The 24,093-nt window shown below is 43.2% G+C and overlaps 1 protein-coding gene across 2 annotated transcripts in view; it reads right to left on the reverse strand.

Annotated features, from left to right (window-relative positions):
* Positions 1-1,157: 1,157 nt before the first annotated feature.
* The window catches only part of NECTIN1 (nectin cell adhesion molecule 1), a 181,011-nt gene continuing 158,075 nt past the window's right edge, over positions 1,158-24,093 (reverse strand). Inside the window, exon 8 of one of the 2 annotated variants that reach the window (XM_074302469.1) lies at positions 1,158-5,116. In XM_074302469.1, coding sequence (XP_074158570.1) covers positions 5,057-5,116 — 60 coding nt within the window. In that variant the 3' untranslated portion in view covers positions 1,158-5,056. Of the gene's footprint in view, positions 5,117-15,543; positions 15,688-24,093 lie in introns of those variants that run through there. The other variant, XM_074302468.1, reaches the window with a different exon arrangement.

A 24,093-nucleotide genomic window follows, 5' to 3' on the forward strand; every position in this document is an offset into this window, starting at 1 on the left:
TTAAGTGAAAAAGAAGAAAGGAAAAAGAGAGAAAAACCCCAACTTTTCCAAACCTAGCCTCAACTTTTGTTATATTTGTAACTTTATTATCCATTATTGTCTTTATATACTATAAGATTCTGCCACACTGGTCCTTGTGCTGTTCCTCACATAGGACCCTCCTCCCGTGTCTGTGCCTTAGCACTAGCTGTCCCCCATGCCTGGAATGCACTTCTTTCTTACCTCTGCCTCTTGAAATTTCAGGCTTCCTTGAAGATTCAGCTTAATGACTACTTTCTGCATGAGGCCTTCTCCAATCCTCCCAGCTGTTAGTGCTTCCACCACAGTATGCCTTGAATCTGTTTAGTATTTATATGCTTAGATGTATGAGCAGGTAGGTGAATATAGTGTCAGTCTTGGAGTCAAGAAAACTCTTCTTTTTGAGTTTGTATCTGTCTCTCACATTGTGTAATCTTGGGCAAATTATTTAACTCTTTTTGCCTATTTCCTCATCTGTAAAATGAGCTGGAGAAGGAAATGGCAACTACTCCTGTATCTTTGCCCCAAGAAAACCCCAAATGGACCCCATTTATAGAGTCAGACATGACTGAAAAATGACACATAATTAACTCAGACTTATACATTTTTGTTTTGAATATACAGTTATTCCTTCTACATCATGACTTTCCTGATTGTAGTTTTGATAGATTGTATGTTGGCATAAGAAATTAAATGGGAACTTTTTGCAAATTTTGCAGAAGCACAGATGATATGTGAAGGCCACAGGAAAAAAATGTAGAAACTCAGAAATTAATAAAATATGCATATAAGACATGTTTTCTCTTTTAAACACCATAATAATTCAGACTTATCTGATGTGAAGGAAGGGCCAAAAAGTTTAATGCAGATTTTCTAGATCATGGGGATGCTGTGTCCTCAACTTCAAGTAAAGTGTGTGGTTCCCCTATGTCTCCCCTGTGCCTGTGAAGACAGGGTTTTGATTTATTTTTATATTCCCATTACCTATCATTGAACCTGGTTCATAGTAGGTAACTGATTGATTGGTTGATTGTAGCAAATTAAAATCCTTATATATTTTTATTTTCATATGAACTGTCAAGACAACTTTTCTTGTTTATATTGATGTTATTGATTTTCAAAAAAACAAACAAACAAAAAAAGCAGACAACCCCCCCAAATGTAGGTCATTACACTGATTTCAGTTAAATTTCATTTTTATTAAATATGGTCCATTGTTCCAATTTGTCAAAGTCTTTTTTGACTTCGAACAGCTTGTCACCTAACAGTTATCCTTTCCATTCAGAAGTCTCACAGCTGCCATCAAATTGAGCATCATGGCACTGTAGAATGAGATCTCTCATGCACCACTCCCTGGAACACCAGCATTTCACATTCCATTTAAAACTTTAGGGTCAGCTAATTTGGAAAAACAGGTATCTGTCATTAAAGGGCAAGCTTTAGGGAGATATGCCGAGTCAGATACACTTACTGTTGGCTCACTTACATTCCCTATATCCCTTCTGACCTGGTACTGACTTTCCTGGCTCTGTTTCCCCTTTCCCCCACTCTCCCTAGAAATCCTTTGCCATCCTAACAGTCTGCTATTCTTGAGCCCCTTGGATTTTATGTTCCACAGAAACCTAGTTTCCTGATTTGTCTCTGATTCTCATCCAGATGCCTTCCTTCAGACTCCCATCCTTCCCTGTGAAGGGCATTTTTCTCTGGTTCTAATTCTTAATCAGTATCATGAGTCATCATGATACACCATCATGTCTCAATAGCAGTTATTCTTTCAAAGCCCATGTAATCTATTTTATATTACCTTCTCTCTACCCTTATGCAATTATCTACCAATCTTGAGTTCATTCTTTGCTTGCTCAAATGACTAGCTATCATCTTCTGAAAACTTAATATTCTTACTGATGATCACTGTTAACACCCTAATCATGCTGTTCCTCAACCTTCTTAGTCATTCTTTTTTCCACTTCAGCCAGACACTAGCACGTTCATACCTTGAACCTCCCTAATCTAAGGAACATTCTTTATGGCAGCCCACCATTCACTCAACCTCCTTCCATTGAAACTTTGGCACTATCTCTGACCATTCTTTCTCTTTCACCTTTCATAACTAAAGAATTGTCAAATCCTTTCAGTTTCACATCCCCATCCTCCTCCTCCTTCACATCCTTTCCTCTTTAATTCTACTGCCATTCTCCAAGTAGATACCTTGTTTAATGTACTTCTCTACAGTTTGCACTCATCTCTTATTAAATTTTCCTGCTACCAGAATTATATTTCCTCAAAAATCTTAGGTGACTGCCTACCCACTAAAGTTCAATTTCTTTGCTCAACATTCAGAGCCCTAGGCAATGAAGCATCTCCTTCATGCATTTGCAAAATACAATCTTTTCTTTACCATCTAGGCTTCTGGTCTCCTCTGCTTCCCAGCTGACTCACCAATGGAGCAAGATTTTTTGGAGGGAAAGTCAAATTGTAAGTACTCAATAAACATTTATTGAATTGAATCAGCACAGGAGCTATTTCCCCTAACCTGGTCACAGAGAAACTTGATGAACATTTTAGATGTCTTCCTTGTGAGTTTCTTTATTAAAATTTGCAATTAAAAATGTTGAGCGAGATGGGCCAGAGTCAGAGCTCTTCTAGGCTGACATCAATCTATTAACTCACCTTTTTGGTCTGGTCATTCAACCAGTTGCCAATCCCTACAAGGATCCTATTGTCCAGTCCATATTTTTCTGTTATCCAGAATGATGTAGTGAAAAACCTCATCAAATGTCTTGCTGAACCCTAGCTATGTACTGCATCTGTGATATTCCCTGGGTCTATTAGTAACACTGACAAAAACGGAAATGAGGTTAGCCCGGCATAACTTTATCCGAGTGAAGCCTTGCAGGTTCCTAGAGATCATCTCTTTTCATATGTTCCTAATGTACTTGACAGGGGACCCCAGGATTAAATCTCTTTCAGGGCTTCACTTGTATAAATCCCTCTTTTCAAGGGTTTTGCTTACATGTATATATTTGATGGGAGGCTAGAGGGAGACTGCTAGAGATAATATCCCTCTTTTGTGTGCATCTTGTGTGAAGGACAAGGCCCTTTTCCACTAAAATTTTCTAGACAGATATTAGGATGGAAATCTGATTGGTCGGATGACAAGGAGAAGGACTGGGGGGTTGTGGGAACAGGCTCCAGGTCTCGATGTGGGAGAGGGGGTATTCACCTCTGCCCCAGCTCCTCCCGAACTCTTTGAGCCCCTCTATTGTCCCTTGTAACCAAAGTCTCTGCTTCAGGTCCCTTGCCTCTGAGACTTGGCTCCCATCCTGGAGTGGACCATGCGTCCCCAGCCTCCCCTAAGTCATCCTGGAAATAATAATCCACCTGCATTGTGGAGGGCACGTCAGTCTTAAAATCCTCCCTCTAGAGAGCCAGAGACTTCCTGAGCTGATACGCCCTCTCTGTCACTGTCTGTTTGATGTTGCTACGTCTTTCTGACTTAGAATGTCATCAAAGGAGCTCTAAGGCCAACACCCCCATCCTACAGAGGAGGAGACTGAGGACTCAGGAGTGAAATGAGGTGTCCAAAGTCACACAGCCATTAGCGGCAGAGCCAAGCCTAGGACTCGGGTCTCCCTTCTCCCAGGGAAGTGACCTCTCCACACACCAGGCTTCTGTCTAGCACCATGCTGCCTTGTGCTTTGTCTTCTGTGCAGAGGGAGGGCAGAGTGCCGGGCTCCCTGGGCGGAGGCCCTGGCCCTCTCCTGGCTGGTTTGCACTGGTGGCCCTGTGGAGAGTCTGCCAGCTTCCTGGAGGCAGAGCTGAGGTAGTGTGAATAAGGGCTCTGGATGGCTGGGGAGCAGGGAGGACTGGTGGGGAGGAAACCTCTCTGGTCTAGTTTTTCTTGGGTCCCTTTGGCTTTTTTCTGGTGATCCTCTGAGACGTGTCAAGGGCTGGCCTGGGGATTAGGGATCCTCAGAAGCAGGGTGCTCTCAGAGAGGAAAGACACCTGTCTTCAATAGGCCTGACAGCAGCAAAAGCCTGGGTGCCATGGCTGGCGCTGTCCCTGCTTCTCTGTCCAGGGCTTCCTCATCTGAGGAGGAAGCGGAACACTTACTTCTGGCAAACCTGCGGGAACACCTGGAGCCTCCTTTGGGCATCCTGCAATGCTCCATGCTGAACAGCAGCTGGAATCCAGTTAACAGAACCCTGGCTTTGAGAAATGAGCCGAGATCATGGTTCCCTTGCAGGCTGAATCTGGTCCCCAACACCAGCGGCCCAACCCACCCAATGAAGGATGTCGGGGTCAGAGCCTGGGGAGAGCTGCCAGCCCAGAGGCAATTCCTTCCCAGGAAGAAAAGAGCCTTGTCTGCTCCCTCCACATAATGACTGATCCAGAGGCTGAGGTCCAGTCCTCTCCCTTGCTCTGCTTCCAAGGCCTGAAAGGAAGGTCTTGTTGACCGAGATCCGCTCCCTTCATCGCAGTTGTGTTCTGAGCAGACCGGTCAGAGCCCAGAGGGCCAGGCAGAAGCCTCTGGCGGAGATGGTGGTCCGTGTCTCCCGAGTCAGCAGGGAGGTGAGGGAGGGAGCCGGCTCAGACTCTCACCTGCGGTGCTTCAGGGGATGGGGCTCTCACTCAAACCTGCTCTCACCCACCGCTGCCACATACACCCACAGACTTTCACATACATGTTCACCTAATTACACACTCTTATAATCTCACATGTCCACAGGGGAAGAGAGGGGAGTCTAAGGGGAAACTCCTTCAGGAGGTGAGACAGGAGCAGAGGCACGTCCTGAGGGACCTGGAAAGCACTGAGGCATGGGAGTGCTGAGAAAGGTGAATGGAAGCAACACGAAAGCCACTTGGTGGGACGGGAAGGGGGAGTGCTGAGTTTGTTCCAGATAGGTCATTCCCTAAGACAGATATAAGGAACCTGAGATGCTGGGGGCCGGGAGAAAACAGAAAGGCTGTGAAGGTTTAGCCAGAAGGTGGTCTAAGGAGGGAGACGGGCGGGGAATGCGTCCCAGAGGTTGGCCTTCATAAGCAGCTCAGCTTTTCCCAGGAGACCAGGATGACAGGCGGGCTCATCCCAAAATCCTGTGGGGAAGAGAGAAGAGGGTGAGGAATCAGGGCACCGGGCAGTGAAAGGGAGATCCCCCAGTAAGGAGGGGAAAGCCATCTAGGTTTGGGCCCAGAAAGCCCATGTTTGAATTGTGGCCCTGCTAGAATCTGTGTGACTTTAACCGAGTGGTTTAACTTCTTCAGGACTCAGTTTCTTAGTTTGTAAAAGGAGATCAGACCAAATGATCTCTAAAGGGCCTTTCAGTTTTGAATCCTATCAAGAGAAAGAAAAAAAAGGCTATTTCTTTAGTCTTAAAGCTGGGGGGGAGCAAGGTGGTCTCCATAGATGGAATGGCTCCTAGCAAGTCCTCTGTTCTGCCCCAGGGAGGAGGCTAGGATGTGGGTGGGTATCTGTGCCAGCCGCTGGAGATCCCTTGGTTCCCCAGCTCTGCTCCTCGAGTGTGGGGCAAAGAGCCAAGAAGTTGGGGCTGAAGCTCACCCTTGTTGTTCCGATGGTGCCCACCAGGGGGAGAAGCTGCTTCGATTAGTTCTGAGCCCAGGTGCACAGGGGTAAAGACATTTTCATATTGCCAGTCACCCCAGAATCCTCGTCCCTCCTCCTCCTCCTCCCCACTCCCAAGCCCAGACTGCTCAAAAGAAGGGCGGGTCAGGGCCCTGCAAACTGCCGGAGGATGGAGAGAGAGCCTGTTCTGGGCTCCTAGAGCCCCACCTCAAATCACGGTCTGCAATCTGTGGAAGGTTCTCGGGGACATAGTCACGGAGGAAATTAGAGAACTCAGTCCAGGCCCTCACTTTTTCAGATAATGGAAATAAAACACAGTGGGGCTATACACACACACATGCAGATACACACATATATGTTTACTCGTGGGGATATATGTGTGCATATATTATGTATTTTATGTGTGAAGTGAACATGAAAATAGTATCAAAGGACCCAAGTTGAAAAGATAAACCACAGCAGGTTTATAATGAGAAAATCACTCCTTTCTCTCTCCCTTCTTTACTTCATTTGTAAAATTAGCTGGACTAATGACGGTCTTCTCTAGTCCTTTCCAGCTTTTAGAGCCTATGACAAATCCAGGACCACACAGGTGACAAGCGGCATTGCAGAGTTTTGAACCCAGAGTCGGTAAGCGTTTGATTACGCCGTGCTGCTCCGCTACCACCATGTCTTTTCCCTGAAACTAGCTGCCCTGCTTCCCTCTGGCTGGCACGGGGACCATCCCTCCTCGGGGCTTGGGGCTGAGGCAGATGCAGCTGCAGAGACCTGGAGAGAACCAGGAGGCCCAAGCCTCTCTTGGAAAGGGAAGGGAAATCAAAGCCCCCGTGGATATGGTGATGAGAAGGCCTTGCACTGTCTTAGAGCCGCTCAGTTCTTTGTAAGAATCACACTCTCCCTAATACATTTTTGATGCTGTTTGTTTCTCCGGGCTACCCAAGGGACGCTTCTCTTGTGTTCTTCCCCCCCTGCTCCACCCCCACCTATCTCCCCACTCCTGGTCTGGGCAAAACCAGCCCGATTCAGTGTAGGCCAGGGGCTCCTTTGGCCCAGTGATGGAGGAATGTGGGATCTGAGACCCTCTGCAAGCTTACCCACTTCAGTCCCTTTTCTCTACACCAATAAATATTGTAAAGTCAGGCTTTAAAAATATCAAAAGCAAAACATAGCCAATGATTTATTGATACTGAAGAGAAAGCGGCTGAGACTGGCACAGGAGAGGGAGGGAGGGCAGACCTGTCCTGGGTGAGCACTGACTGTTTTCCCTGGGCCTTGAATGTGGCGAGGGGGTCTCATTCAGAGAAAAGGGGGCGAGGTTTTAGGAGTGCTGTTAGTTCCATCGAGAAAGCCCCAGAATTGGCCTACAAAAAGGCCCCAAAGTCAGGTGGCCAGGATAGTATTGTATGAAAGACTATTGAACTTCAATTCAGAAGGCCTGGATTTGGGGTTCAGAATGTCAGTCATTTATTAACCATGTGTTCTGGGATAAGTCAATTAACTTCTATGAGTCTCAGTTGCCCTATCTGTAATATGGGAAAATTTATACTTGTAGTATCTATCACGCAGGGCTATTAGGAGAGTCAAATAAAGTAATGTATAAGGTACTTTACAGGCTTCAGAATGCCATATAAAAGTCCATCATCATCATCATCATCATCATCATCATCATCATCATTGTCTGTCTGTGGGGCCAGGAGTCAGAAATCTTAGCTCTAGCCTCAGCCCTCAATCTGATTAGCTTCTTTGACTTTGTGCAGATTTGCTGACCTCTCTTGGCTTCTGTTTCTTCATTTATAACCTGGGAAGGGGTGAATAATCTCTACCTCCTCCCCTGGGGCAAGGATAAAAGGAACTGATAGATGTGAAGGTGCTTTGGAAGGAAAAATGCTGTAAGAATGAAAGAGTTGGCTATTAATAGTCCCTGCTCATTCAGGGACACAGCAGGACAATTCTCCAGAGGTGCTCAAATTAACCCAAATTCCAGCAGGGGCTAGATCTTGCAGAGGGGTTTTGGTATCTTCCAGAGATTCCCCATCTCTAGATACCCCTTTCCCCCAGCCTTATTCTCTGGAGACAACTCCAGAGTTTCTTCCAAGAAGCTCCATCCCTTCCCAGGCCTTGAAATACTAGAACAGAATGAGACTTCAGAGATCATCCAATCTACTCCTTCACTTTTCAGATGAGGAAACTGAGGCACAGGGAAGCTAAAGGTTCAAAGTCACAAAGTTAGCATCAAATATGGGACTCAAATCCAAGTCCTTTGAATGCAGAGGGGTCTTTCCACAGTACTAGGGGGAAAGACTGGGGGTTGGCATAGGAGTGAACAAGTGTGGAATTATGTGGTTGAGGTTTTATCTAGTTTTTAATCTAGAAACCTCAGGAACAGAGCTTCTTGACCAAGTTGATTTACCTCTCATTTGTTTACCCCAGTTTCCTCATCTGTAAAATGAAGTAATTGGATTTTCAGAGAAGGATTTGCAGCCAACAAAACTCAAGATTAAAATGTTAATTGAGAAACTAAATAAAAATATGACAGTGTAGATGTTAATTTGTGATTTTCTAAGTCAATATGGGGGCATTTGGGTTGGAGTCAGAGAAATTCATTTTCCTGAATTCAAATTTGACTTCAAGTCTAGTTTTGTGATCTGGGCAAGTCACTTAGCCCTGTTTGCTCATCTGTAAAAAGAGCTGGAGAAGGAAATGGCAAACAACTCCAGTATCTTTGCCAAGAAAATTCAAAATGGAGTCCCGGAGAGTCCCATACGACTGAACAACAACAACAAAGTCAACATGCAGCCTGCAGGGATCTATTTTTATTTGACTCTAACACCACTGGTGCAGGTCTAGGTGATGTCTAAGGTCTATTCCAAAAATTCTATGACTTTGAGTTTGGGCTGGGAGTGGAGTAATTTTTTCATCCAGATATCATCTGGATAGCTCCCTGTTGGCCTAGAAATGGACTCCAATGGGCATTGGAAAGGACATTGGCCTGTCAGGGAGAATTATGTGTCTGGCCTAGGGGACAGAGTGGAGGAGGGGCTGCTCCTGGCAGAGCAGGGGTCTTTGATGGGGGAGCCCAGGCTTTGATCTCCTTTTGAAGTCTTAGCTTCTTAACCAATGACTTCAATAGGCAGAACATAGCAGTCAGGGGGAGGGGAAGAGGAATAAAGAGTATTGAGGCAGATGGCAAAGAGAGAGGCAAAGGGGGAGGAAAAGAAGATTTAAATGGAGAGGGATAAGAATATGAAGGAGAAAGTGAAAGGGGAAAGAGGAAAAGGAAAAGAAGGAAAAGGAGAGAGAAAAGGACAAAGAAAAAGATAATGAAAGAAAGAGACAGGAAGAAAGAAGAGAGAGAGAAAGAGACAGAAACACACACAGAAAGAGAGAGAAGAGAGAGAGGGGTTAATGAAAGAATGAGGGAAACAAAGCCTTGCAAAAGGGAAAACATGATTATGAAAGATGGAAATAGGGGGCTATAGGTGAAGAGTCAGGAAAAGAAAGGGGTGAGGGGAGATCTATTAGGTCAAAAAGGAAGGTAAGTATATAGAGTATGACAGAAGGGTAGGAGTAAAGGGAGATTTAGAAAAATAGAAGTGACAATAAAAAGATGACAGGATAAAGAAGGACAAAATGAAAGGGATAGCTAGTGAAAGGGAAAGGAGAAAAAAACACTGTTGTTTTAATTGTGGCAGTTTCTATGGATTCCTAGCCCTAGCCCCCAGACCTCCATGGCTTCTGCCCAATTCTTTTTGCTCCTACTCCAGTCCAAAGGAAAGCCAGAAAATGGATTTCAGGGTATACAACATGGCTACAGAATTAGAGTCCCCTTTTTCAGGCACCTGGCCAACCCTCTCCCTTCTCCATTAACTTTCTCTGGAACAGCCGCTGTTGTAGCTTCCATTGTCATTGTCCACTTTCTTATGGGTTGTGACTATCCACTTGACCCCCTTCCTTCCTTAGGTAGTTTTATAATCATAGATTTGGATCTGGAAGGAACTCTAGAGTCTATTTAGTGCACTGTCCCAGTGAGACAACCTGACTTTGAGGTAAGATGAGTGAGGTGCCCAGTCTCATGGTAGTAAGCAGCAGCACTAGGACTTAAGCCCATGCTCCGATGCTAGGTCCTGTGCTGTTCCCACCACACTCTATTCCCAGAAACCAAGAAAGGCATGATGGGTTTATTGTCCTGAGACCCAGAGATGTTGAGGTTATAACATCTGTTTTAGGGTAAAAGCTCATCAAAGATATCAAATCACTCAGGAAGGTATTTTTTTCAGGGCTAAATAGTGATGAGTCAGGATATGGGATAGGGCTCCCACAGGCTGAGGTCTCCTCTTAGATTTAGGGACCCTCAATGCTGGGAGAAGCTGTGGAGACTCTGATTTATTTCTCCTCTCTGGCATCCTGACATGAGATCATCCATGCCCCTCATAGAATCCTTCAGTGACCTTCTGAGGCAGTTCTTGCCACCTGTAGACAGCTCTCATCATTAGGATGTTTTCCCTTTTATAACAATCAATTTATAGAATTGTTGAATATCAGAGTGGGAAGAAATCTGACATTTTTTTCTTGATGCTGTGATAATATGTTGCCTCTTTTCCCCGTGTACCCTAGACCCTGGGCTGGGAGGGGATCTGAGTGGTAGAGGCCAAAAAGGGGGAACAGGCCAGCACCTGTTCCAGTCTGACAGCCGTGTCCAGCCGTGACAGGCGAGCAAGTAAAAACACGTGGTGGGGAGGGGGCCCAAGGAGTTGGCTGATTAAGCTGTTTAGCAGAAGAAGCAACAATTCCCACAAGAGCAGCTTTCCCTCCTCCTCCTTCCCTAGGCTTCTTCCCTTGAGGCTACCCCTCACGCCCAAGGAAGAAAATCAGGTTCCAGGACACTGAGGAGGGTCCTGGACCAGACAAACCCTGAAAACTTTTCTTTCTACCTCCTGGTCTAACACTTCAACTGGACACCCACAGCCCTCTTCAGAAGGCGCTGAAGTTGCCCGGATTTCTGAGTATATAAGCCAATTTGTTACAGAAATAAAAGATCATAGATTTTAGATATAGACAACATCACAGAATGTCACTGTTGGAAGGGCCTCCTAGCCCAACTGTGAATACCTGAACCCTTCCTTTGACAATGCCAAAAAGTGGTCATCTTGCCTATTTGAAAACTTCCAAGGCTAGAAATGTCAAGCTTGTTAAAACGGCCCAGTGCTCTTTGGGACAGCTCTCCTAGTGCTGAGCTTTTCTCTTGATTGAGCCTAAATCTACCCTTTACTCTTTGAGCCCATGAGATTCTAATTCTGCTTTCTCGAACCAAGCAGAATATCTCCAGTGCTCTCACATAAACATTTTTCACATAACAGTTCTTTAAATACTAGAAGACACCTATGTCCCTCCTGAGTCTCTTCTCCCTTCTAAATCTCTCCAGATCTTTTGACCGATCCCCTCATGGCACAGTCTGGAGTCCCCTCAATGTCCTAGGTGCCTTTCTTTGGATAGTCTCCAACTTTGGAAGTGTTCTTAAAATGTTCCCCGAACTGAGCACAGATCTGGAGGTGGTTCAACCACTCCAGATGTGGTCTGATAAGAGTAGGGCAAAGCAGAATTTTTCTTGTTCCTTGTTGGAGGTCCTTTTCTTTTCTTAATGCAGCCTAAAATCATAAGACTTTCCTTTATAAGGTATTATATAGTCCCCCAAGGATTTTTCCCTATTTGACATTGGATCCAGAGGGTTTCCCTCACCCTACCAGGGTTATTGGTTCTCAAACCATCCATCCTCAGGGTGGGAATGTGAGAGAAAGGGGAGAGTGGGCAAGGTAAAATTGGTGGCAGGGAGGGCTTCTTCCCTCCCACAGCTTCCTGGTGTCTCAGCCAGGCACTCCCAGTTTGATGTTGGCCCAGTTCTCCGTGACCAATGGGATACTTCAGTGAGACTGGGAGGGCTTCCAAATTAGAATTTATGGGATTAATGGTCTTTTCTTGGCAGGAAAATCTGTGCCCATTCCTCAATCTTTCCTTTTTTATAGTGCCTATCTCTAAAGCCCATCTCTCCTGAGAAGGCTTTTTGTGATATCTAGTGGGGTCCTGATCAGTTTTGAGGGAAAAAGGGGGACTGTGGGATTGATTTTGTTCCTCTACAATCACCTTCCTAATCCTTTGAGGACTACTACTGTTGGGAACCAGGAAGGAGGGTGGAGTTAGAAATTCTTGGCTGTTGTGCGGGCTTTCAAACTGACTCTCTAAAGAGCTTCAGTTCAGGACTGATGCTTTTTGCCTTTCACAACAGGAATATTTTGAGGAGTGAATGAGATAATAATATATGTGAAAGTAGCTTGGAACATTGCTGTACAAACATCCAAGTATTATTACAAAGGGGTGAACAGAGAAAAAAGTTCATTAGAAGAAAAGGTAAATAAGGTAAATGTTGGGCAATGGGGAGCTGAGATACGATACATGCTGCCTATTGGTGGAGCACTTACAATAAAAAGTAATATGAGTGATCTGTGTATTTCTTTGGTCCAATTCTTTCTGTGGCTCTCAATGTTCAATTCATCCTCCTATACAACCCTTTATTCCCAAGGTACATCACAATTTTTCTGGTTGTTTTTTTCTCTCCATTTGTCTTCCATTTTCTTTTTTTCTCCCCTATCCTTTCCCCTGGTCTACTGGAAGAAAAAAAAAGTACTGAATTTGGAATTACATTGCCTTAATTAGGTTAACTCCTTTCCTTACTATCTGAATGCTTGTGAGAAAATCATTAAATCTCTCAGTTTTCTCATCTGTACAATGAGAGGGTGAACTGGATGATCTCTAAGGTCCTTTCTAGGAATAAATCCCGTGATTCTATATTCTTCTTTTCCCAGATCTGATTTAAAGACCAATCAATGGGCTTAGCACTGCCTCTAAGAAGTTGTGTGTCTCCTCAGGTGAAACATCTCTAGGTTTTAATCCTAATTTGTAAAATGAGGATCTGACACTGTCCTAAACTTCCTTTCAGCATTAACATTAGCCAATCAACCAATAAGGATTTTAAAGTGCTTACTATACATCAGGTACTATGCCATGCAATGGGAATACAAAGACAAAAATAGAACAGTTCCTGCCCTCAAGAAGCTTGCAGTCTATTGGGGAAGAAAACTAATAAAACACAAACATATACAAATATATAATTTTGGGGGGTAAAGACACTAACAAATAGAAAAGGGAGAAAACCAGGAAAAGATTTACATAGAGGACAATTCTTAGGGGAAATGAGGGTTCCTAAGAGGTGAAGTTAAGGAGATCGCACATTCCAGGAATGATCAGTGTAAAGATATGGAGATAGAAGATAGAAGAGCCTGTGTGAGGAGATTCCTGTGTGAGGAATAGCAGGAATGTCGGCTTGTCTGGACCACCAAAAGTGGGGAAAAAAAGTTATATATAGCAAGGCTGGATAGAAGAGGGCTTTAAAAATCATCTGGAGGAGTTTCTATTTGATCTCAGAGCCCAGAGGCAGTCATCAGATATTATTGAGTAGAATGACGTGGTCAGATCTTTTGGAAAATCACTTTGGGAGCTCTATGGGGATGGATTGGAATGGGAAGAGATTAGGGCAGTAAGATCAATTAGGAGGCCATTACTGGAGTCAAATTGAGAGAGAGGTAAGATAGTGGTCATGTAAGAGAGAGGAGACTGATGCAAAAGATGTTATCAAAGGAGAACTGATGAGATTGGCAACTGCTTGGATAAGTGGAGTGACTGGAAGAAGACTAGGATAAGACTGCAGTTGCAAGCCTGGCTGATCAGAAGGATGGTGTTGCCTTTCACAGAAACAATACATTTTGGAAGACAGCTGGGTTTGGGGTAAAAGATAATGAGTTTCATTTTGAACATATTAATTTTGGGGTGTTTATGGGACATTCAGTTTGAGATATCTAACAAGGCTTTGGAGCTCAAGTGAGTGACCCAGGGGTAGACACATAGATCTGGGAGTCATCTACACAGAGATATAAACTCATGGGAGCTGAGATCACCAACTGAGAGAGAATAGAGAAGAGAAAGGGGCCTAAAGCAGAGACCCCCTTTGGAGAGGAGAGCTCACATTTATATGGTATGTCCATATGGACGATGAACCAGCGACTGAGAAGCGGAAGAAAAAAGAGGGAGCAGAATCCAAAAATACAGATGGGAAAGTATCCAGGAGGAGAGGTAGTTAGCATCAAATACTGCAGAGAGGTTTAAAAAAAAGGCCATCAGATTTGACAAGTAAGAGATTATTAGTAATTGGGGAGGGGGAGAAGTTTCATTTGGATGACAGAGTCAAAAGACAGATTCTAAAAGGAGTGACTGAAGTTGCTGAGAGGAAAGGAAGTTGAAGCAACAAACGAGTTTTTTTGTTTTTTTTGTTTTTTTCCTTTTCCTAGGAGTTTGTTGTGAAAAAGAAGAAAAATATAGGACAATAGCTTTAGGGGATGGCAGGGTCTAGCGAGTGTTTCTTAAGGATGGTGAAGACTTGAGCATATTTATAGACAGCAAGGTAGTAGCCAGTAGATAAGGAGGCTAAAGATGAGCAGAAGTAGGGAGGGCAGGGAATGATTGTGGCAGTTTTCTGAAACAATGAGAAGGGATGAAACCAAGACATCTGGTCCATTCCTCTACCCAAAAAATGAATTCCACCTTCCATATCCCTGGACAGTGATCATCCAACCACTGATGGGAATCTCATCACCCCCAGGGAAACCCAGGTTTTTTTTTTGGCCTAAGCACATTTGAAGGGCTTGCCTCCTTTATTTAAGAGGTGAGCATAGGGGGATATGGGAGGTGCTTCTAGAAATATTAAGCTGTCTTTGATGTTCTGACTATACTAATTAAGTGGAAAGGGACACAAGGAACCAGATGACTGTCAGAGGCCAGGTTTCATAGTTTCTGGGAAAGAGTACGTGTCTAAGAGGAGGGTGGGATGGGAGGAGAATGAGTTGTAGTACACCAAGAGGCAAACCTTCTAAAATATGGAGGCTTAAGGAGAATGAAAGTTCTAAGGGAGACTTAGAAACTGGGGTACCTCTCCTTGGGCCGCTTTCTCTGTAGTGCTAGACTTAGATCTTGTGCGCCGTCTCCTTTGATTCAAAAATTATTGAAGAGGAGGGCCCTGGTTACTCTATGTCCTTCAGGTACTAGATACATGTATTCATGAAGTATAGAAGATAAAACACCTAGAGTAGGAAAAAGTCATTTTCTACCTTTCCATCTAACAACCACAAATTGGATGCTTTTCTATTGGATCTCATCTTTCCTTCTCCCACTTGCCAGTCTATCAATTGCTGAGACAAAAACCTTTAAAAGCATCTGACTCATCTGTACTCTTCAGCAAAAGATGGGAATTAAATTCTGGGTAATGACCTGGCATTCTAAGGGTACCCACAGGTGGCTTCTTGGAATCAGACTCTGTGTGGGCAGGTTGCCCACTGAAGATAACAGTGTCAAGCTGCTCCTCTTGGATTGTGTGGCTTTGGACAAATTTGGACAAATTCAGTTCTGAAGAAGAAGGAGAAAAAGGGAAGTAGGAGGAGGAGGAGGAAGAAGAGGAGGAGGAGGAGGAGGAGGAAGAGGAGGAAGAAGAGGAGGAGGAGGAGGAAGAGGAAGAGGAGGAGGAGGAGGAAGAGGAAGAGGAGAAAGAGGAGGAGGAAGAGGAGGAAGAAGAGGAGGAGGAAGAGGAGGAGGAGGAGGAGGAAGAGGAGAAAAAAGGAGGAAGAGGAGGAGGAGGAGAAAAAAGGAGGAAGAGGAGGAGGAGGAAAAGGAGAAAAAAGGAGGAGGAGGAAGAGGAGGAGGAAGAGAAGGAGGAGAAAGAGGAGGAGGAGAAAGAAGAGGAGGAGGGGAAGTCTCCTTAAAACCTTCATGAACAGGGGCAAACAGGCAGGACGATGGGGCTATATTTGGGTACCTGTTGGTCAGAGTCTGGGGGGGAGGCCTACAGGGACATGTGTTAGCCTGAGTGTGACTGGATGATGGCATACTCCACCAGTTCTCCAGGGGTCCTGGTTCCAGGCGAGGACTCCAGGACAATCGTATCCAGCTCTGCATAGTTCAGATCTGTTTCCTCAAGGTCTGAAAGCTATAGACAAGGTGTGGGAATGAAATGGGAGTGGTGAGGCAGGAGGAGGGGCAAGGAAGAGTAGAGGTGATGTGATCGGGAGGGTCACATGGAAATAGAAGGAGTCATTGAGGGACAGTGAGGAGATGAAAGCGTGAGAAGGAGAGGGAAGGAGTGTTGGTAGGGAAAGAGAGAGAGAAAAACACGTCAGTGACATTAGAAAGGTGGGAAGTTTAGAAAAGGTTAGTCATTCTTCCAGATGTGTTGGGAGAGAAGTGGTCAGATCTTTGGCTTGCTCGTGTCCAGCTTGCTTATTTCCTGTGAAGGCTTCCGGAGGAAGGCTACTGGGGATGGTGAAAATAGTAGTAGTGATAGTAAAATTTATGTAACACTTAAAGGTTTGCAAAGTACTTTACACATACAATCTCCATTGTTCTTTATAACAACCCAGTTAGGTAAGTGCTGCTGTTATTATTATAATCCCGAGAGGTTAGGCCACCGGCCTTGGGGCACACCTGGTGAGTGTGCCCCCGCATCCCTGCTTCCAAGTCCAGTGCTCTACCCACAATGCTGTAGTATCTCTGGATAAAGGAAGGGCAGTCCTTTCTTCAGCATTAGGCTCAAAGTTGGCATTGCATTCATAACTGGGGCAGTTCAAAACTGGAACCGAGCTTAGAAATGACCTGGTCCAACCTCCTCATTTAATACAGGATAAACGTATTATCATTTATCACATGATAAATCATTATCATATGACCTCAAAGATCATAGGACTGGAGTGATGTTCCCAAGAACACATTATGAATCCTCGGCAAAGGCAGGACTAGAACTCAGATCTCTTGATCTTTTTGTTCTACAGGGCCTTCCCCCTCATTTTTGTTCCCACTTGCCTTTAGAAGTCTTGGTGGCCTAATTTCTCTGTCAGATTAGGAGTTCTCTAGAGGTAGGAACCTCTGTGCCACAGGGTCTGGAGTAAGGAATTTTATATTATGGTTCCATCTATGCTGTTAATCATCCATGTGACTTTGAGCCTGTTTTCATATTTCTGAAATACAGGTGCCAAATTAAACGTCCCCTTCCGGCTCTAACTTCCTCACATTCAGTGATCCCATTCTCTGGCTTGTTAGATTTCTTTCTGATGCACTCCCTATTCCCTTTCCTATGCGCGTGCCCTCCCTCAGCCTTCTATGCCCACTCTCCAGCCTCCGGGTCAGGCCTTAGCACAGGCGGTGCCAGGCAGGAGGATGCCGAAACTGACTGATCTCCCCAGGCCCATTCACATTTCACCAGTTGACTACGGAGTCTGGGCTGTGGGGATTAAGGACAATGAGAAAGGACTGGGGTCCACATTGGCCCAGGAATGAGGGTAGGGGTACATGCCAACCAGAGAAGACCACCACAGTGGGCAGATGCCCCAGGGTGGGCTCTTGGGTCCAGGTGACTTGTTCATCATTCAGTGACTTGGCAGGGGGCATTGTAGGGAGAAGGCCCTCTGTATATTCCAAAGCATTGCAGAGAAAACATCGAGAGCAGAAGCTTTCTCTCCAATCCCTCTGACAGGTGGTCATCCGTTTCTCACAATGAGGAACACAAGATCTCCTCAGGCAGCCCATTCATGATGGGGCAGTTTTAATTATTAAGAAATTCCTCCTTAGGAGCAGTGAGGTAACACAGTGGAAAAAGCACAGGAGGACTTGAGTTCAAATTCAGCCTCAGACACTCGACACTTCCTGAGTGACCTTGGGGAAGTGACTTAACTCAATTGCCTCACTTCCCCACCCCCCTCATATTATCCAAAATCTGCCTTCCAACAGCTTCCTCCAATTTGAAGTCTCCAATTGCTTTTCTCTGCTCCCTTCACTCAAATGTTGAAGTCTTCCCTCTCTCCTCCCCAGCACCCCTACCCCCACCTTCCTGCACACACTGATGACCGGGAGACATTGCAGGGCTAAGTTTAGAGCAATTAACAACTCTGATTCCCTAGGAGAGAAAATCACACCTCGGACACCTTCTCCTCCTTCAGCTCCCATCTGCCATATGCAGCCCCTTGGGACATCTATTTTTCCAAAGGAAGGAAAAAGAAAGACGTCACTGGTGGAAGGAGGTGGGGGTTATAGGCCATAGGGCTCTGAGACAGAGGAAGAATAGGAATGGGGAGAATTAAGCGTCTCCGGGCAGAAAGAGGCTCAGAGACAATCTGAGCTTGCCCCTAGCTGAACAAGAACCTCATCCTTCAAACCCTTCCACCTCCTGACCACCGCTCACCTGGTCTGGAAGACTCTCTCCAAAAGCAGTTCCGTTCTACTTTGGGATAGGTCTAACTAATAAGAAGTTTTTCTTAACATTGAAACAAAGTTTGCTTCTTTGAAGTTTCTACAAGTTTCTTCTTCTGTCCTCCGAGGCCAGACAGGACATGTCTACTCACTTTTCCACATGGTGATCTCTCCACAGCGTTTCCCCTGAGCCTTTTCTTCTTCTGTCTGAGCATCCACACTGATCCCCCAGCCTTAAGGCCCTCGGCTCTTTTTGGTTATTCTCCTCTGCTTGTCAATGCTAACAAGAGGCCTAGACCTGAATCCAAATTCCAGGTGTGGCCCGATCAGGACAGAATATTGCAGCACTATTAATTTGTACCTAGCAAGTAATGCAGCATATGAGGGCCTTAGCTTTGTTGTTGTTGTTTCATGGATTCCAGGAGCTATCAGCTCCAGGATCAAATGTGAAGTTCTCTTAGTATTTTTAAAATCCTCCACAACTGGTCCCATCCTCCCTTTGCAGTATTCGTACTTCTTCCACCTTGCCGTATACCTCGTCAGGTACTTGCCATGCACATGTTGTTCCTTGATCTAGACATTTCATCCCTTAATCCTTTGTATTTTCGCTGTTGTCTCCCATGTCTAGAATTCTCTCCTCATCTCTGCCTTTCAATTTTCCTGGAGTTTCTTCAATTCCCAACTGCAATATCCCTTTCTTCAATCCCTCTTAATGTCTTTCCCTGTTATTTGCCATTTACCCTGGATGTATCTTGTTTGTATATAGTGGTTTTCATGGTGTTTCCCCATAAAATGGTGAGCTCCTTAAGAGCAGGGACTGTCTTAATTTTCTTTGAATCCCCAGGGCTACCCACAGTGCCTGGCACTTAGTAGGTGCTTAATAATATTTGCTGATTGACTCTTGAATCATACTGAATTTATAATCCTCTAAACACCCAGACTTTTCCAGATGAACTTTTCTAGTTATGCTTCTTCATTTTGTACGGTGAAGATGATTCTTTGAACCCATATGTGGTACTTTATATTTCTATACCTCTTCCTTACCTCATTAAATTTCCTTCAGTTAGAGCAGAGTCTAGCATCTAGTTAAGAAGAGAGAAGATTGTGGAGAACGGTGACACAATGAAATGAGGCAGGTAGATCTCATTAGAGAGGTGGTTTTCACCTTGTAGCCTTTTGTGTTGCCTGCCTCAATCTATTAAATAAATTAAACATCACCTCAGAAGCCAGGCCAGAGAATGGAGGATTCAGAGAAGTAGAGGAAGCTATATCAACAACAAGGGAGAAAGTGTGTTGGCTTATTGTGGTTGCATTTTGGATTGTTGTTTGTTAGTATTTCATCACAAGGGTTGGCTATGAGATCTACTAAAAAGAAAGACTGAAAAGAAAAGACATAGGATTGTGGAACTGACTTCAAGGAAATACAGCGGACAAGATGAATGTTGCTGTCACCTTTGTATTTCCATGTTCATACACATGTGTCAATGTTGTTCAGTTGCTTCAGTTGTGTTTTATTCTTCGTGACCTCATTTGGAATTTTCCTGGCAAAGACACTGGAATGGTTTGTCATTTCCTTCTCTAGCTCATTTTACAGATGAGGAAACCAAGGCAGACAGGGTTAAGTGGCTTGTCCAAGGTCATATAATTAGTACGTGTTTGAGGCTAGATTCCTGACTCCAGGCTTGGTGCTTTACATGCTATGTCCCTAGCTACTCTCATACAAATGAATTATTTACTTTGTGTGTGTATATATATGTATATGTATATACACACACGTGTATGTGTGTGTGTGTGTGTGTGTGTGTGTGTGTGTGTGTGTAACATGGTTCTGATAGAAGCAAGTTGTTCTTTGTCCTAAAGGAGAAAGAAAAAGGATTGAGGAAACTTTTTTTTTTTGCTCCTAAATATGGAAAGTAGCATTTCTTGAAAGAATGGAAGAAATAAAGAAATGAAGAAAAAAGGTGCAGAGAGGTAGAGGGGAAGTTGGTGTGTGACCCAGTGAAGGAAAGAAAGACGGAAGACCACCGAACATTTGGAATTATGTTATGGGCTCTTCCAGCCTGAAATCAACAACAGAGAAGTCTTCCATCTTCACGGGGTGTCCATCTGAGATGTGGCCAAGAACTGTCACTTTTGATGACTGCCCCCTATTTCTAGTGATTCATGCGGGGGCAAATAATTCCATCAGAAAGAACCTAGAATGTATTCTTAATGATTTTGAAATCTTTGGCAAAACTAGCAAAACCAGGGGACTTCAGGGGTGTAGGTGATATTTTCATCATTCTCAGTTAAGAAAAAAGAAGAGAAGGACTTTGGAAGTGAAAGAATAGCCAAAAGGATGGGATCTGAGAATGAGATTTAAGTTTCTGGACCATATCTTAAATATAGCAATGATGGCCTCTTGGTAAGGGCAAGACTACTTGACAAGGGCTAATGAAAACATATTCTTCTAGAGTCTTATGAATCTAATCAAGACAAACTTTAAGTTGAAAAGAGACATGATGGTAATGGAGGGCAGGGAGAATGAATTGTGTGGACAGCTCAGAAAGAAGTGCCCAGTAAGATAACACCAGCATTAATGGGAGATAATACCTAAGAAGAGTGCCACCAATAAGTCACATTGCTTCAGATATTTATAAATAAATGAAAATTATGGATGAAAATGAGGCAAACTAGAGATTCCACTGCAAGAAGGCAAAATTTAGCTATTAAATATCACTAAGACTTGGTAGGATAGGAAGCTTGGAATTTGAATTAATGAACTAATCAAAAGGAATGATATCAATAAAATTAAGAATGTGGACCAGCGTTGTATATTAAAAATATATCTTCATTTAAGAAATCCAGAAGTCTGGGGAAAGAAGCATGAAGGAGAGTGTTTGTATGTACCTCTACAGAATTAGAAACAGAAGCAATTTTATTGTGGGGATCTACTTAAACTAAAGAAAGAATGAAGATTTTAGGATATTATCGCTCTTATGGCTTCTATTTTTATGTAGATGATTCTGGCTTTGGAGGCAGAGGACTAGGGTTTTAGGACCATATCCAGCTTTGTGCTATCAGTGTGCTCTTAAATAGATTACTTAGCTTTCCTGAGTCTCAATTTCCTCAACTATAAAACAAGAGAGTTGAATTAAATGGTCTTCAAAGTCAGTTACTGTTCTAGATCCTATGATTTAATATATCCAAATTCTTTCTCTTTCCTGGGCTACAGTTTTATATCTCCAACTGCTTATTGGACATCTCCAACTGGATGCCCCACAAACATGGAAAACTCAACATGTCCAAAACAGAACTCATTCTCTTTTCCTCCCAAACCCGGCCCTCTTCCTAACTATACATTTTGATATCTGATGAGAGCACCATCATTCTCTTAGCCCTCCAGGTTTACACATTTAGAGTCATCCTCATCTCTTTATTCTCTCTCATACCTCATTTCCAATCAGTTGCCAAGGCTTGTTTTACTCCTAAAACATCTGTCCCATCTGTCCCCTTCTCTCTACTCACAGAACTACAAGAATCTTATCACTGTTCCTCCTCCTCTTCTTCTTTCTTCTGTTCCTCCTCCTCCTCTTCCTTTCTCCTTTTCCTCCTCTTTTGTCCTCCTCCTTCCTTCTCCTCCTTCCTCCTTCCCCTCTTCCTCCTCCTTCTGCCTTCTCCTTTCCCTCTTCCTCCTTCTCTTCCTTCTCCTTTCCCTCTTCCTCTCCTCTCTCCTCCATCATCTTCTTCATCTTCTCCTCCTTCCTCCTCCTCTTCCACCTCCTTCTCTTCCTCGTATTTCTTCTTCTTTATGAGTTTTATTGTACTACTTAAATTATGATTTGATATTCTAGAATCCATTCTCCAATGCACTCAATAAATTTTGGTCACTCACTTGAAAACTTAAAGACTTGAACCCAGCATACGCCAAATAAAACTCATTCAATTTTTGAGCGATTCTAATAGTTAGAAAGATTTCCCTGAAACCAAGCAGAAGTCTACATTTTTGCAACTTTCAGCCATTTTTATAAACAAAAAGCTAATGTGTATTCAATGAACCTCATCACTTCTAACCTGAGTTATTGTAATAGCTTCTCAGTGGTTCTATCTGTATCCAGGATCACTCCTCTCCATTCTATTCTTCACACAGCTGCCAAATGAATTATCCTAAGACATAGATCTGACTACATTATCCTCCTTCTCAAGAAACAGCAATAACATGATATTTATTGCCACTTGGATTGCAATTTAAAGCCTTTCACAATTTGCCCCCCAGCCTCCCTTCCTAAGCCTATATACCATTCTCCTTTTCATTCAAACCTAACTGGACTATACATTTCATTCCCTCTTCTGTCTCTGTAGTTTTGGACCAGCTGTCTCCTTAGACTGAAATAAGCTCCTTCCTTACCTTTGCTTCTTAGAATCTCTTTTTGTTATTTGATTGTTTATAGTCTTGTCTAACTCTTCATGACCTCATTTGGGGTTCTCTTGGCAAAGATACTGGAATAGTTTGCTGTTTCTTTCTCTAGCTCATTTTATAGATGAGGAAATTGAGACAAACAGGGTTAAGTGGTCTTGCTCAGGGTCACAAAGCTAATAAGTATCTGGGACTTAGCATACTTCAGATCTCAGCTCAGTGCCAATTCCTACACAAAGACTTTTCTGATTACCCCAGTTGCAAGTGCTCTTCTTGCTGATATTATATTTTGAAATTACCAAATTGATCTTTATACATTGTTTTCCCCCCAAGACAATTAAATTCCCTGAGGGCAAGGATTATTTAATTTTTGTCTCTCTATTTCTAAGGGTAAGTATATAGTAGGAGCTTAATTAATAGGTGTTGATGAATTGATAGATAGTACTTAATATAAGTAGGGTATAGAAGTGGTAACACATGATTTTGACTATTTGCACATTTGCTGGTGCTTTCTGTCAAAAGCAAGGTAATTGAGAACTTTGTTATCAATGATAATAATATTCATGATAATCTCATCCTTCAAAAATAAGGAAGCAATATGGGAAAATGTTATTATAGAGTAGATTTTGAACAAGGAGAGAACTTTTGCCAAAATGGAAATGGAAATGATGGAAACCTTGGGAGCAAGTGACTATTCCATTATTCATGACAAAGTAAAGGAAATCCATGCTAGATTTTGAGGGAGAGGATCCCAAAGGGTTCTCAGGAAACACAGTAAATTGCAATGGGGTACAAAAAGGCAAATTAGAATAAGAGGAATGGGGAAGTCAAGAATGAAATTCTGAAGACACAAGGAAAATTGTTCTAATTAGGGGAAAAACTGACTAAAAGAAACTGATATAGACACATCGGGAACTCATTGGTAAACTCAGATTTTAAAAACACAAGTTTAGGAGATAGAAGCAAGGACTTTTGAAGAGGAATATGAGAGTCCTGTGGTCTTTAAAGAATACTGTCAAGTGTTAAAGCCCAGAATGGGCTTTCTTGGCTTCCTTAGAAATCCCAACTTGGGAGCTTTTCCTAACTCCTCTTAATCCTAGTGCTTTCCCTCTGTTAATTATTTCCCATTTATCCTATACATAATTTGTTTGTATATGTTTGTTTGCATGTTGTTTTCCCCCAATAGACTGTGAACTCCTTGATTGCAGGGATTAACTTTTGCTTTTCTTTCTTTCTTTCTTTCTTTCTTTCTTTCTTTCTTTCTTTCTTTCTTTCTTTCTTTCTTTCTTTCTTTCTTTCTTTCTTTCTTTCTTTCTTTCTTTCTTTCTTTCTTTCTTTCTTTCTTTCTTTCTTTCTTTCTTTCTTTCTTTCTTTCTTTCTTTCTTTCTTTCTTTCTTTCTTTCTTTCTTTCTTTCTTTCTTTCTTTCTTTCTTTCTTTCTTTCTTTTTTTTTTTTTTTGTATTCCCAGCATTTAATATAGTACTTGGCTCCTTGCATCCACTTAATAAATGTTTATTGATTGATTGATTGAGTCTGGCAATGAATCCTAGGAACAACAAAAAGAACAGTCTCCCATGCCTGGAAATCTCTCTCTCCTCATCACCCCCTCTTACCTTCCTAGTCCTCCTTCAAGTGTTAGTTAAAGTCTGATCGTCATGAAGTCTTGCCCAGTTCTTCTTAATCTTAGTGTTTTTTCTCCAAAGTTATTCTCAATTTATCCTGTCTAAATCTTATTTGTATGTAATTGTTTGCAGGTTG

The sequence above is a fragment of the Sminthopsis crassicaudata genome, chromosome 3 (genome assembly GCF_048593235.1).
Source record: "Sminthopsis crassicaudata isolate SCR6 chromosome 3, ASM4859323v1, whole genome shotgun sequence".
NCBI classification, from domain to species: Eukaryota; Metazoa; Chordata; class Mammalia; order Dasyuromorphia; family Dasyuridae; genus Sminthopsis; species Sminthopsis crassicaudata.